The 16,346-nt window shown below is 35.8% G+C and overlaps 1 protein-coding gene across 3 annotated transcripts in view; it reads right to left on the bottom strand.

The window, feature by feature from the left end:
• Nucleotides 1-3,171: 3,171 nt before the first annotated feature.
• PGAP1 (post-GPI attachment to proteins inositol deacylase 1) overlaps nt 3,172-16,346 on the bottom strand; it is a 34,029-nt gene continuing 20,854 nt past the window's right edge. For 2 of the 3 annotated variants that reach the window (XM_048953917.1, XM_048953918.1), the window contains exons 17-27: nt 16,108-16,174; nt 15,101-15,209; nt 14,681-14,719; nt 13,565-13,658; nt 12,790-12,880; nt 12,374-12,571; nt 10,854-10,986; nt 9,931-9,981; nt 8,707-8,927; nt 8,244-8,348; nt 3,172-6,965 (exon numbers count right to left, since the gene is read on the bottom strand). In XM_048953917.1, the coding sequence (XP_048809874.1) occupies nt 6,827-6,965; nt 8,244-8,348; nt 8,707-8,927; nt 9,931-9,981; nt 10,854-10,986; nt 12,374-12,571; nt 12,790-12,880; nt 13,565-13,658; nt 14,681-14,719; nt 15,101-15,209; nt 16,108-16,174 (1,247 nt within the window). In that variant the 3' untranslated portion in view covers nt 3,172-6,826. Of the gene's footprint in view, nt 6,966-8,243; nt 8,349-8,706; nt 8,928-9,930; nt 9,982-10,183; nt 10,258-10,853; nt 10,987-12,373; nt 12,572-12,789; nt 12,881-13,564; nt 13,659-14,680; nt 14,720-15,100; nt 15,210-16,107; nt 16,175-16,346 lie in introns of those variants that run through there. The other variant, XR_007378693.1, reaches the window with a different exon arrangement.

The raw sequence follows: 16,346 nt of genomic DNA, 5'->3' as shown, positions 1-16,346 counted from the left end.
AAATACCAGGCTTACAGTAGCTATATAAGAACTCAAAACAAGAAGGAAAAATAAGTTAGGTTGCTTAGTAACTGATAAGATTTCTCAAAAAACTAACACTTTTCAATGCTTTAAGCTTGCTTAACACAAACAACCATCAATCCCCAGTTGGTTGCCCATCACCCAAAATAAGTATTCTGTCCAACATTATTCTGTCTTTGTGCTTGGAAAAAAAACACTGAAAGGGCAACAAAGGAATTAAGTTACTAGGTTTGCACATTTTTTCTAGATTCATTATCATACATAAAAGCCTTAAAAGTAGCTTGGCCCTCTCAATGATTTTCACACTAGTATTCCTGTAGCCAGGAAGTCAACCATTACTAGGATACTAACACCAGCACAGAACAAAGAAGAGACACATAAGTGACTGGAAAAAGTTCTAACAGTCCTGAACTCAGAGGCTACTCAAAGGAATCAGTAGGGCTGACAAAAAAAAAAAAAAAAACCAAAAAAAAAAAAAACCCCACGTTTTCTGTTATTCCACAATGAAAACAGCATTGCAGCAGCCAGATTCATGTTATATCTCAATAAAAGAAAGTTATATTACTGTGATGAGCTGAGATGATATCATTTTGTGTGCACATCTCAACGTCTACAGCCCACTGATAGTATCCCAGATATGACACCTTTATTCAAGAACAAGTTTTACTTAGTACTATTGCTGGGAATAAAAAAGAATTTTGGGGATTTTGTTCAAAATATACAATCATAGAGAAGTGGCTTTCCCTCAATTTCCTCATGCTAAACAGTAAGAATTCCATTTTATTTTTTACTACATCAAAGCAGGATTTTAAGAGCTTGAATATTTCTTTCTGATGATTTAAGAGCAGAACTTGCTTTTTCTAACTTATACATTTTTCCTAAAACATGAAATTCCTTATTCAAATGTCTGAAAGCTTGCAAACAAATGCATCTCTGCCTCTCAACTCTACCACTTTGAGTAGATGTTGGTGCTTAATGACTAAAATAAAGTACTTTGCTTGAGCTACAGTTTTGAAGAAAATAAAGTAAATTTGAAAAATTCCAACAAAGATGTAGAAGATGACGTGAATTTTTCTCCCTTCATTTTCTTTGCCATTATAGAAAGAAATGAGAAATTAAGGTCAGCTCAAGTTTCCTGCCTTTGGGTGGTGTGATTCCAAACCATAAGTGCACTGCACTTCTCATAAATCTTAATGCCTGTAAATGTAGTTAAAAAAAATAAAATTAAAAATTAAAAATGACTTTCCTCAAACCAATTATCAGCATGATTCACACGACTACCTTTGATTTCAAAAAAGAAAAATAAGGCTACACAAGTTCACAGGCTACAGTTAGTGTGTATTCATTTAGTGGTTTAAGGCACACGGTTGTGGGTTCTGTTGTTTTGTGGTGGTGGTGTTTTGGTGGTTTCAAGTCACAGTCACAGTGAGGAATTCCACATTTTCAGTTTTGGTCTGGCATTCACTATGCATCTCAGGTCTACTTTTGCAGACTTCTGTAAAATATTTCAGTTGTCAGGTACTGGTGTCTAATACTGTTTTCACACTTAAGAGTGACATGAATGGGAAATAGAGAAGCCCGAGTTGATCCCAAAATAGCTTTTAACATTTAAAAAAGATACCCATCTAAACATTTAATATAAGCCTTGAAGTAATTTGAGAATTTGGAGGAAAGCAAAGTCTTCATTTGTAGTTCAATGAGCATGAAAAACTCCAAAAAAGCAACAGCCTACAGGACAGACAGATCTTCACTACATCATCTGCAGTGCCTGCTATTACTGCAAACCTCTAGATTTGTGCTACAGCAGAAGGATGAAACAAATGAAGGATAACTCTGTATGGAAGGAGCAATTGGAATAACGTACTGCGAAGTAACAAGCTTTTGTGTACCATTCCCAAACTTCAGAGAGACAAAATTAGCTCTGATACTACACATTTCCAAGAGAATTTAGACCACAACCCATCAAGAACCGCAGAGAAATTGATCTTAAAAGATCTTTTATGAGAGATTGACTTGCAAAACCTGCATGCATATAAGAACATAGAATGATACCCTAAATCTTAAAACAACTTGCAGTCTAAATGTCACAGCTTTGACTTTGGTTTCTAGGCTATAATGCCATGAGCACATATTTGAAGCAGTTCCACGCTTAGACATAACTAAAGAACTGAAGTGGTAGGCAGACTTCAGTAGAAGTTATAGAATTTTCTAAATACTCATATTTCTTTTAAAAAAATGGAATGCTTATAATAAGATTAAATGTATACTTATTATTTTATCTTTCAATGTCCCAATTAGAAGTTTTGAATACATTCTTCCATAAATAAAAAATATATTTTTGTAATAGGTTTGTCAAATAATCTTTAAGAGACTTCAAGTATTTTACTATGAATACTAGCTTATAGCTCTAGGAAAAGGTAGAAAAACTATTTTACTCTGACATCAAAAATGAATCTGCTTCTCAACTGTCACTCATTGGTACACTTTTGCAGAGGTATGTAAGAGCAGCACACAGCTTTGGTGACAGAAACACAGCTCCCCTACAGGCATGGTGATGGAAGATTTAAAACCACTTAGGGTGCAGTGCTAAGTGCTTATAAAGGCTAGTTTGATCATGTCTCCCTGAAAAGGAGATGTAAAGAGCCAAACCTGAAAATTAAGCAATTAACATTCACCATGACACGTAAAAAGCATTGACCTCAGTCTCTTCTGCAGCCAACAGTTTTCTACTGGCTTGGTGAGTTGAAACAGCAGCACAATTTCTGTACACACACGATCACTGCCTTCAAAACCATTTTCAGTAGCTCAGGGCGTTAAAGGTCTATAAATGGCTGCACTTTTTCTCAGTATAAACAAACAAAACTTTTTCCTTATCAGCACACTCATCAGTGCATTGAACTAAACTTCATCAACTTGATCAAAAAGGCTTCCCAAATATTCATTTTATGCACAGGCAACAAATCAGCTTTGTTCATCCTGTCAAGATCTGAAGGAGATATATCAGACTTTAGGGGAAAAAAAAAAGCTAAGTGACAGGCTTACAACCTTGTTACTGGCAAACAGATGGAAAATTAGATTTCATATCAAATACCAACCTATAAAATAATGCTTTTCGTTGCCTCTTGTTTGCTTACTTTCAGTATCAAGATATTATTATTATTTTTTTTTTTTTTAAAGAATGACTTTAAGGATGGCCCAGGTAGTTAAAAAGCTCTCTTTGGCACACAGGTAGTCCCCATTCTTTCTGCAATACAACTACACTTGTCAGCTTTATTGATTTCATTTTAACTTTGCAAATGAGTACTTTGGAATAAATTTCTATATGTATCAAAAAAAGAAACCATCAGAGCAGAACTTCAAGTATTAGAAATAAAATTAAATGGCATTTCATTTACTGTGGTTGGTTTTTTTCCTTACGTAACAACAACGACAAAAAAAAGACAAATCCCCTTTTCAGATGATGCAAAAATGTGACATTCTGCAACCAGCTTTAAATCAATCCTGCAAATATCACCATTTGTAGTTCCAGTTAAGAAATAACACCTTTTCCTTACCTTACAAATACAAATATTTTGTGAACTGATAGCTATAGGTATAGCTATTACTGCAGCATAATAAGAAAAAGATTCTGCTCCACTTAGTGACATTTGGTACTCTATGTTTTTTGTTTTTTGTTTTTTAATCCCTTTCTAACAGCTTACAAAAACATAAGGGAGGCACACATTGTTATTTTGATTGTCTCCTGTCATATGAGCCAAAAAGTCTTTGTATTACATGGTATGATCTCCATGTAAACGAGGCAAACATCCACAGTGGTTCTGCAGAATTAGTATCTCAACTTCTAAAAAGGAACAGAACAACAAACTTGGAGTGGGAGTTAGCAGAGATGCTCCTTTCAGCATGGAGCTATAAATCATCACGAAATAGCTTGTCTTGATCTTCTCCAGTAACTTCAGATAGTTTAAAGTTGGAAGAGTAAACTGGAATTATGATTTAAAGGTATTGAGAGAATGTATTTCCCAAAAGCTGTTTTATAAATGTCCACTCATACAAAAAGATGCTCTGGTAATATTTATACTTTGTCATACAGCCAATTAAAAATGTGGGTTAGCCCACATTTCTGCTGAGGCTGTAATGAGGGAGGTGGCCGAACTAGAAATCTGTAGAACAGAAGTCTTTTCTCCAAAAGTACAATCACACTATTTATCTGAAAAACTATTTTGGAAATCTATAAAATCTTTTCTTAGAATTGGATGAATTGACATTTGTCCTAATGCCCTCTACTGATTATACAGGGAATCTAGCTGAGATTAGAACCCTCATCTCTCAAACGGCAGTTAGACAGTCCTCAGTCACTGCCAAACCTCAGTGCACACCTCTGAGAGCACGTTTTTCATCTAGCAACGATACACAAAGCATACAAAATCCAAATTTGCAATAAGACTACCTACTTCTTCCCCCTGTGAAAGTGAATGACCTTTGGAAAAGGAAGCATCAACAGAAGAGAGAGAAAAGTCTGAAAACCTCAACAGACCTGGGATCTCAGACTAAGGATTGTATCTTTCCATTCCTACCTACGCCTTCAAAATCATATAAGAATCACTACATAACATCTTGTAACCCATTTCATGAGGAACGATAGCAACATCAACAAAATTCCCAGCTTACAAGAATACCATTAAATAAGAAAAATGGTGTTACTCTATGCTGTTGTGATTTGGTATGTTTCATGCACCGCCAGATTTTGGAAGTTACCACATCTTGGGACTGTTTGCTCTCCTTATTCTGATCATTCCACCAACAGCTCCAACAAATGGGTTCATGCATGAAGAAGTGATAAAAATGGCAAACCAAAATAGGAAGCAAAATACAGTAGTAGGCCAAAGGGACCATGAATGCCAAGGAAATGATCTTTCACCAAAATCAGACCTTTGCACATTTTACAGATGGCCTTTTACCAACTGCACTGCAGTTCTGTCACTGTCCATCACACTAACAGCCACCTGAAAGTAGGAAAACTACTCTATTCTTCTGTGCCTGAAAAGAAACCTCTAGGCTAAATCAAGCTACAAGTATATATGGACACAAATTATCTTATATACATATACTGTAGCATACATTTGTTTAGACAGTACCAGGATATAATACAATTAACATCTTTGATTTACTAACACTATGCACATGATCTAATCTCGTCAATAGGATGTTAAGACTTGAAGATCAGCAGGTAGGTTACTGACAGCAGTAACAGGTGGTTTGGTTAACTACAACTGAGAGCAGTTCTAATGACTAAGTGATAGCTTGAATAGCTGATTGGTTTATAAGACAGAATAGGTTCATTTTCAAAGTCACTGTGTGAATTAATAAGTCTTTTCAGGCAGCTCAGATGAATTAACTCTAAGAACAAGCTAGAACTAACTGAGGCACTTCAGGCAAGAATAACAAGATTAAACCAATGGGTCAGGCTCTACCTCTACATTAAGAATACACTCAATTGACAGTAGGTAGCAGATTTCCTGTTATTATCCCTATTAGGTAATCAAGCTGGCATAGTAATTCCATATGAAGATGACATATCTCAGATAGTGGAGACAGCTAACAAAGAAGCAAGTAGTAGCACTCATCTCTACATGGAATCAATACCTCATTTTAAATAACATAACGGTTAGTGTGATTTCTTCTGTTGGCAAAACACATGCCAGGAGATAGAATTCCTTACACACAGCTATTCTAGGCATCGTTGTAAATGGCAGTCACTAGCATCTAGGCACTAAGATAATTCTTTATGAAGAGCTAATAATTACAGACAGTTTTTTGTACTACCTAAGAGCTCACCCACAGAAGGAAGTTAGCACAGTATGGCAAGGTGTGGATTTATATGTTGTAGCTATTTCATACTAAATTACTGTATGGACATTTACCATGAGATGAAGACTCTCCATTTACAATAGGAAAGAACCCTGCCTTGGCTATCTGGAAACTGCAGTATAGCAACTCTAGTGTCAACTTGCATCATACCTTAAAATTTGCTACCTCCTACATATGGATGAGGTCTAAGGAGTCATTTCTGAATTAACAAAATTCCAACAAAATTGGCAATGTTTTAAAACAACATTACAGCCAGTTGTTTATGAATCTGCTGGTAAGCTTCCAGAATAGAAAGCCACACAAACTGTCATTGTTTTCTCACTCTCACAAAAATGAAAATGTTTAAAACTGTCATTAATCTCTCACTCATCTAACAGTAATTGAACAAGTAATTTGCTAGAAATAACAGCTCTATAGAAGCAGTACATTCTGATTTGACTAGATACAAGTGTGACAGCTTTTAAATGTAGCATAAAATGATTGAAAGTATACTTGGCTGTGCAGTATTTCTGATAGTCACAGTGTGCTTGAAGTTTATTGAGTCTAACCAGCATACTTCTGACCTGCAAGAGAAGCAAGTCCAGAACATACGCACTGTACAGTGTACTGAGTAAAAAAAAGTCTATTTCAACTAAGAAATACAGTGAAATATCCAAGTGTCTGCAAGGCAAACGGAGTGTTGAGATGTAACACTAATACAACTCATGTGCTTACACACGCACAGTTAATTCACTTAATTGTCACAGTCAGGAAATGAACACCATGAGAAACTTTCTAAGCAGCATGAACAGAACCAAAAGCTTCTCATGAAGTAATGGCATTTCAGCAATCTTTCCCATATAACACAAGTTATGTTGGTCTAGGCATTCCTTTGTTGAAATTTGTTCCCTCACCACCGTAACTTTCCAGGCTGCACTGTTCTTATGTAAAACCAATGTTACACAACACAACACAGCACATGTAGAAGAAGAGAAAAAGTTACAAAATGTGGTACTTTGTATAAATGCATTCGTCCGAAAGCCAACACTGCAACAGACAAAGGGAGTGGAACTTTGGCCGCAATCTTCAGGAGTTTGCTGTAAGAACATAAAGAAAAAATTGCCATTTTTGTGGCCATATGTGCAGGAGTCCAAATACCTTATTTCATTTTCTTCAGAAAATGAATGCATAGATTTCAAGGATTTGCCATTTTTAAAATAGGAAAAAAAAAAAAAAAAAAAAAAAAAAGACAGGCTCAATGGGAAATAGTTGATATATAAGCAAGAGAAATTATGCAAAAAGGCTAATAAAATGTCATTTAACACTATTATTATGTAAATTTAGAAATAAATTCTCAGTAACAGAAATATGCATTGTTTTACATCATTTGAGTTAACAAGTACTGGTCAAGAAGATGAACTACACTGTTTAGTACTAAGTTTTCTGAAGTCTAGATAGAGAATATCCACTGCTCCCCTTTCATCCATCAGATTTATGATTTCATGTTGGTTAGGCATGACTTTCTCTTGGTGGAACCATGCTAATCACTCCTGATTATTTTCTGCTCTTTCATGTGCTTGGAAACAATAACTAGGATTAGCTGTGGTGAACATTTAACACTTTTAAAAAACCTGCAGCAATTCTGGGGTCTGAAAATATGATCACTATCATAATAAAGAAACACAGCCCCCTCAAGGAGAGTGATGGTATAAAAGCTGCATGCTCTTCAGCTGGAATTTCGTTTCTTTCAGTTCACCTATACATTTAAGTCCTGAGCTGAGATGGTTATAGTTTGCTATAACATGTTGCAGCATGCCCAATGATGTTTCTGTGGAGATACGAATCTGTGAGGCAATTTCATGCCTCACATTTTTCATGGTACAGTGTCTAATTTTATGTCAGAGGAAGAACTGCACAACCAAGGGCTCCAAACAAAGCATGATGTGGGCATGTTTAAAAAAACCCTCTCCCATAAGGAGAGGTTATGTGTACATAACTGTAACAGTTTGAAATCCACTTATCCTTTTAACTTCCAGATAATAATTTTTGAGATACAGTAGGATTCTGTAACATTTAGAAGGATTACATGAATGAATGAATGAAAAAACCACAGTTAAAACAAGTCTTTACGCAACTGATATTGTAGATATTAAATACTTTAAGTCTGCAAGGTAAATACAGGTGATTTTTCTCCACTTACCTGAACTACGTTCATTTGCATCTTACCTAGTTCTTAAGACTTAAAACATGCGAGTTTATTCATCTCTGTGAAGGTTGAATAATTACAGAACTGTGAAGTGCAAATGAAGTTTTAACACATAAACTGACGTGGTAAGAAACAAACAGTAAAACAACTGGGGATTGGGCTACAGTACCTTGATTTCACTTCAGAAGCACTCGAATTCATGAGAATTTCTAAAATGCACACAAGTATAATAGCTGTAGCTCGACACGGGTCAGGGTCAAGTCTAGCACTGTACCTGCAAAAGAGTGAATTAGTTTTAAGGGCACGTTACTTCTAAACCAGGCCACCAGATAAAATCCAATTTGGAAGCACGGATGTGCTAACAACAATGAACATAAAATGAATAAGGCCATCCCTGGCTGCATTTAAATCATTTTTGAATTGTTACTTTCTTCAACATACTATTGGTTCTCTTAACATCTACTTATATCATAACTAAAGCCAGTTTGCATAGAAAGAACAGTTAAAGTTAACGGCACTCTTCGATGCTATAATAAGGTAGACAATCTGAAGAATCAACTATTTGCAATTGTAAGCATCTTCAAAGGTTTGGATTCTTTTCTTCCACCCTTATTGACAATTTAAGAAGTTACCTGAGATTTTTTAACCAATAAACTAAAGATGGCAAGTTGAGCAGAACAATCCATGTGAATAAATTGAACACTGTAACATGGATCTTCAGACTGTTAGCAGCTTCAGCAGTTGTACTGCTTGAGAGAGACTGTGTTGCTTCTGAAGTACTGTCTATCAAATCCTGTTTTTTGACTGTGCATCTAATGGAATTCTGTGAAGTTTCTTTTGAGCGCTCCAATTCCTGAAAAAAAAAGCACAAAAAACAAGAGCATGCACTGGCTTGATAGAACTCATACAGAGGGACAAAAAAGGAAAAGCTACAGTAGCATATGAGCTCTGATTCAGGAAAAAAAAAATCTGCAATTTATCCCTCAAAAAGCCATCAAAAGCAAAGTTCAATGGTTCCACTATAAAGCATCCAGCAATTTCTCTTACACTAATAGTTTGTGTCTTTGGAAGAAAAGAATAGAGACGTTTAGGAGAGTAGAGATATCCTGACACCACTGCACTGATAAGAAACGGAGTTCCTGGAAGGAGGAAGAACAGAATAAAAGAAATAATAAAGCATGTGGGCGAAAATCACAGGTGATCATTCATGGAAGAAATACAGGAGGTAACGTAACTGGGAGTAAAACAGTAGCTCTAAGAATAAATAATAAAGACAAATTAGTAAGCTGGCAGATGCTACATTTCAATGACTGAAAAAACTACAAGTGAAAGATAAGAAAGATTATTTGGATATGGAAGAAGAGCAGAAGAGAATTTAAACTAAACATAAGGGAGACCCAAAAATTTCAAAGAAATTTATCAAAACTTTTTCTTGCAGACTGCTTTTTTTTTTTTAACTGCCAAACAGAACAGGTAGATATTATACACAAGTATCCACACACAGTTTGGATACTATAAATTGAAGTAACTGAAAAAGGATCAGAAATGAAAATGCATGAAAACCAGCAATACTTTGCCTCTTCTCTTCTTTCTAAACAGTTCCCAATTTACTGGAATCTTCAGACAAGTTCACACTGCAGTGGTCTTGAACTGTGACTTCAGTAATCATATATGACAGAAGGTGACATTTGTGTCCTATATTTTCATCATGCACACACTAAGCAAGCTCTGCAGCCACGTAGTTATCACAGCACAACACAGTAGTGCAGGACAGGATGATAATAATTTACAATGCACAGGTTTGCCAAACAGTTCTTGGTCATAGAATTTTGAACAGAAACAGTAAACACACTCACCCTATTCAGCACGTTTTGCTCTGCTCTTACATTCACACTCAGTTTTATAACCTGTAAGACAGATTCACTCTTTCAGTAAAGTTGCTTCACATGAAATCTGTAGCATACAAAAAAAATAAAGGGGCTTATTGTTAATTGTCTTTGTTTGTTTGTTTGTTTTTAACAGCTGGGGCCTCAGTGGAGATCTCTCAGGTTCGAAGAACACAGAGAAATCCTGTTGCTCATGCTGTGCTTTCTGCTGCCACCTACCTACCTCAGACCACCTGCAGGCTGCTTCCTTTTGTACCCTTAATTCCCAGTCTTGTGCTCCCAAGGCTTCCCTAGAAACTAACGATAGCAGCTGTTTTAGCAACTCTATAGCCATAGGGTGAATCAGATACCTAAGTTAGACACTGATGCACAGAAGACCATGGAAACTGAATAGCAGGGACTAAATATGGATCCTCACAGCACCAGTCAAGGGATCAGATTAGACATATAACAAAAATTCTAATTCAGTATAGCCACATATCCATCTTCCTCCCTTTACTTCAAAAGGACCTGTGAAGAGTATTCAAGAAAGTATTCTACAGAACATTCCTTCAGGACTTTCTTTCACTAAAGCTTTTGTTCAAGGAAGTTATTAGCCTTTGATTTTGTAACACGACATATCCAGAAGATAAAAATTGCAACTAAATAATCACAGCATGCATACAGAACTGTAAATTTCTTTGAAAGAAGTATTATCAAAGCAACAAAATCATTCTAAGAAGTACAAGACAAAGTTGAAAAATTAAAAAAAAAAATTTCAAGTACCTAAATTGTAACATTTATTTCAAGTATACAATGTGCTAGCCTTCATTTTTTGCTTTTAACACTTTCAATTCAAAACATACAAAATTCTGACTTCATATACAAATTCAAAATGCTTAGCTTTTCAGTACCTTGAACAAGTATTGAAGATAAATAATGAATAGAGCAAATGCACCACAAGTGGTCCAGCTAACCAAAGCAAGGGACCCCACCATGCAGAGTCTTCTGGGTGTAATCAATTTAGCTTTCGAAAGTACAGTAGGTCTGAAAAAAGACAGAAGCACTCTCACACTTTGTAGTTTTGATGTCATTACAAGATATCTAACAATCACTCTGTTTCACGAATGACTCAGGAGAATGCATTGCTCCCAAACTGATAAAGCACTGAAAAAATAAGGTTAGACAAATATACACCAGCTGCCACGTAAGCTACTTGACAAAACAACTTCATCGGACACCTTCCTGTAACTAACACATTATTAGTTACTGCCTTGTAACTAAGGCATTACTTTTACTTCACTGGGGGAACACAGCATACTTCTGTGAACGTAAAGCATTAGCTTATCCTAACTCTAGATCTACATAGTCACTTAGTTCTTCTTTGAGACAAAGAGAACCAGCACTGTGTCATTACTGCTGCAAGCTGCACGTTCAAGTGACTCCAACTGCAAACATTTAATACACTGAGGTCTTTAAAGGTAGCACAGCAGCATGCAACAATAAGCTTGCAATATTAATTTTGTGACATTCATCTCAGACAGGAATTTCTGCTTGCTCATAGCATGAGCGACATAGGAAAGCTTATTGGGAGTCCCAGCTTTCCAGAAGATGTTATTAAGAGACAAGGATGGAACTAGAATGACAAAGATGAGATGATGAGATAGAAAAATGGAGGAATGCCATGGGGAAGATAGTGCAATATCTATAATTTCTTTGAATTTCACTGAACATTCCAGCATTAAAATAGACAGTGAAAATGGAAAAAAAGTGTTATTTGGAAAACAACATCTTAAAAGCTTTTGCAACAAATACTGAAAATAACCACAAAGAGAATCATAGAATCATAGAATCCTTAGAGTTGGAAGGGACCTTTAAAGATCATCTAGTCCAATTCCCCTACGATGAACAGGGACATTACAGCTAAATCAGAGGTTGCCCAGGGCCTGATCCAGCCTGGTCTCCAGAAATGGGGCACAACTGTATCTCTGGGCAGCCTGAGAAGACTACTTGACAGGAAAAAAACTCCACAGACAGCTAATGACAAATTATTTGCTGCTGGCCACATCAGAATGTTTTCAAATACTGAGCTGAAGCCAAACAAATACTATTCCACTTTAGAGAGATTTATAAATCACCTTTTTTTTTTTTTTTTTCCTTCTTCCCTCCCCCCCCAAGAAATTCAGGACTGTATGAGAACCTGCATAAGATACTAGAACCATGCATGATATTAATAAACCATGTAAGTTGCCTTTTGGTGATGCGTGATGAGGAATGAGAGGCACCTCTCCTTCATTAGTACTTAGCACTAGCACATTCAGATGTCTAAAATCAGGCAGAATTTCATCTGTCCAACCACTCACATTGAAGCAAACAAAAATGACCGTGCTGCAGACATCTAAAAAAGCATAATTAGAGCGTAAGGTTGTTTTACCTAGTCAGAGTTAACCATAATGAAGAGAAGATTCTCAGAAACGTAGAGAAAAATACTGCACTCCAGTAGGCAATGCCTGTCCCAAAAAGAAATAGAATCAGGGACACAAGGGGGAACCATGCATCCTGACTACTCAGTACAGCAGCATCCACCTCTGGTAGCAAGAGTGAATCCCATATCTCTCTAAACCAGTTAAACCTGCCAAAAACATGAAAGCAGTATTACTTATCACTTTCACTTGCTACAACAGTAAGACAATCAGTCAACTACTCTTCCTACTTACAGGCTTTCAAACAAAATCAAAGTCAGACCATAATATAATAATCATCCCACCAACAGTTATTCTGAATTTTCTTGCTTTAGAAACTGCTTTAAAAAACAAACAAACAAACAAAAAAAAGATAATGCAAACTTACCCCTGCAGAAACACAACAATGCTTATAATAGGTTCTACTTTGTAGGGCTTAGCTGCTCTAACTAGTTCAAGTGAAAATTCTGAACACTGGCCTAGAATCAAGAACAGAAAGCACCTATAGTTATTATTTTGTCATGAACTTGAACAAAGACTAATCACAATAAAAAGCAAATTCAGGAAAAAATCTGAAAGTTCACTTTCAACATAACCATGTCTTATGACAACACTGTAAGTCAGCCTACCGCATTACGATTGGACTTGATATCATAAGTCTTTTTCAACTTAAAAGATTCTGTGATTCTATGATCAGAAGGCCTTATTCACTGCATCAATCATGGTCAGGTTCTAGAGCACAAGAGCTTCCAGACGAGTTTGTTAAAAATACCAACTTGAACTTAAATGAAAATGCATTCTGTCTTAAGACACGTCTAATAACCAGTCTCCAAATCTCATCTTCATGCAAGATTAAGTTGTTTCATTTATCTTAACATTATATTTTTAATTTTTAGATGTATTTTTAAGTAGTTTTCTATTAATACTAAAATACGTTGCAACACACTGATCACAAGGAAAGAAAAAGCAAACTGCTAGAACACAACCATGGAGAACTATCAACAAAAGCTGAAGCTAAAGAATATATATCCAAAGCATTCGCTCAAGTTCAATGATACCTGGCTTAAAAAAAAAAAAAAATCACAACTGCTAAATCATCAACAGTAAATTAGAGAAGTAATTAATTCAAAAACACTAGAAAAAATATTTTTCCAGAAAGCTACCTGTTGACATCAGTGTACTCAACTGTCCTCCATAGGTAAGGAGAATATTAGAAACAACATAGACAGGAAGAGCACCAGCATGGAACCTTATTATCTGAAAGACAAGGATAAGAAAATCCTTTGTATACATACACACACAAAAACCAACATTGAGTCAGCATGACAATTTAACTGGAAGATCTATCCTAAAAGATACTACCGGTTTCCTGTTACCATGTACAAGTATTTGAGAACCACTCTTAACAATTAATGGCATATATGGAAAATACTCCCATAAATGGCTACTCAAATGTGTTTTTATAAAGGATCAAAATATAAACAGAAGCCTTTTTTTTTTTTTTCCCCATTCACAACAAATACAGAAAGAATAGAGCAGCACATTACTGGTAATTCAGTAATATACATAAGCGAACCCTAAAAGCAAAACCTTGCACTTTCCAAGCAAAACCTGCACAGTTACGAACCCTTTCAGACCCAAATTTCATTTATCTTTTACCTGGCATCCACTGTACAAAGTAATGAAATAATATCCCTTTACATAAAAATAGTACAGAAATTCTTCTAAAATGATAACAAAATGAAAAATCCTTGATATAATTGCATATATTCAAATACAGAAACTTGCTACTAATATTCCAGAGCCATACTTAGGAGCTTGGAATTTAATTACTTTTCAGAATTAGAAAACTGCAGATGGGTGGTCTATTCTTACTGACACCAACGTAGAAAAGTATTCCTCATGTATAAAGGAATAAAATAGTTATAAAGAGACAAACTGAAGTTCTTCTGCTTTTTTAATCCTACTTTTGTTTCATGTCAAGTGTTCAAATTTTATCAGTACTAATTCATTCCGCAAGACAGTCAATATGACTTCCAGTGCCATCCTTTTATAGACACTGGGCTAACTACAAAGACAAATGTTCAACATCTACACTACACTCTCTAGAGCTAGAGAGATTTTTTATTATGAAAATGGGAGCATGGGATGGGATGACTTGTCAAGTGACAAAGTTTTAACTGGTCCTCAAACAGTGCTTCTTCTGGCATCAAGAAGGATTTCATGTGCCACAGAAGGAGAGAAAGGAAGGAAGAACTTGTATTGAAAGCCCCTCTTACTTGTCCAAGAATTTGTAAAAACGACGTTTTCAGAATTACCTGCATAAAAAAGGTAACAGATAATTTGAGTGTTATTTTGCACAACAGCTAACAAATACAAAACACTTTTCAGAAACCAACTTAACTATGAGAACACAGCAATCCTGTAATTGGAATGTACAACAACTTACTACCAACTTTTTTTTTTTAAAAACAAAGACTTTAATATTTTGCATAAAGAAGCATAAGACCAACTTTAAATAGCCCTGTAACTTGGCAAAACAGTTATAACAAGGACTACATTCACAAATTGGCCAAAGAGCAGAACTTGGGATTTACTTAGTATTTGTTTTGCTAAAAACCAACCATGTGATTTGAAAGACTAAATTATACCAAAATTATACACGGACACAAATTAGCAACGAAATGTTTCTTTCTTACTTCATACTGACAGCCTGACGAAGAGTAAATACTTAGCACTGGAACCCTGCTCTCATTTTCAGGCTGAGCCATGTGCAGTTTCGCAGAAATCTCAACAAACGATGGAGTGCTGAAAGAGAGCAACATAACTGGTAATCTTTTCCTCATAATAAAAAAAAAGCATAACACACTTTTGTCTTCAGCAAGCGCACGTGAAACACAACTAGTTCATCAAGTGCCATCACAACCTGTGAACTGAACGGCATACTGAACGTGCTTATTCTATCACAGGAAACCATAGAATGGTTTGGGTTGGAAAGTATCTTACAGTCTGTATTGCTTCTCTGTCATGGGCAGGGACACCTTCCACTAAACCAGGCAATATGCTTAATATTCTCAAGTCACTGTCTTCCAGTCTACCAAGAGGCATAGTAGTAATGAAAACTGACATATTTAGCTAACACCTCACAGAACATGTAAATATGCTAAATGAAGAGAATGGGTAGGACAGATTTTCAAGAAAATTCAGTCTCCTGTAAGCATTAAGCTGTTGGAGTAGAAAATATGGGAAAAATACCTGAAGTTCAATCAGGTTGTTCAACTGCAATTCATGAGTGACACACATTTCAAGGTGTATCATTTGTTTTTGTCAGGGCTATACTATTGAAAGAGCTTAGGGCTGCTCTGTGATCAAAAATCTGGTTTACAGTAAGAAACCAGTACCCAGAGCAAGCTCCAGTTCCCATTCATTAAGGGGGTCAAACCTTAAAATTACCAGGAAATTGAACATCCACTTCCAGAAAATAAGTAATAACTATTAAGCAAGCAACTAATTTATCTATTAGTAGACATTGTGAAGAAAAATCCAAAGAACTCTGTCAAGAAAGACAGACAGATAAATGAGAGAAACACACAAAAGCAAAGCACTTGAGACTGGAGAATTTGTCTCGTGTCAGAAATACGCCCACAGTGGAATGCTCAATCTGTTCCAAAACATAACAAGAAATTACAATTGTTAAAGTCCTTACTTAACCACAGTCATTGAGTCTTCATGTGACCAGGGTATATGAAGTCTGTAAACACTGGGTTTTCTTTCTGAAAAGGGAAGATAATTACAAGCACAAAAATCATTCAGAACAAGATGTGACCAGTATCTGCAAAAATTAAATGAAGAAAATTTAATAGTCTCACTGAATACAGACACAACATTTACAAGGTACCATTTCCTCAAAACAACACCAAAGCATGAATATATACATACACTGCT

The sequence above is a fragment of the Lagopus muta genome, chromosome 8 (assembly GCF_023343835.1).
Source record: "Lagopus muta isolate bLagMut1 chromosome 8, bLagMut1 primary, whole genome shotgun sequence".
NCBI lineage: Eukaryota > Metazoa > Chordata > Aves > Galliformes > Phasianidae > Lagopus > Lagopus muta.
This window is presented reverse-complemented; position numbering and strand designations above follow the sequence as displayed.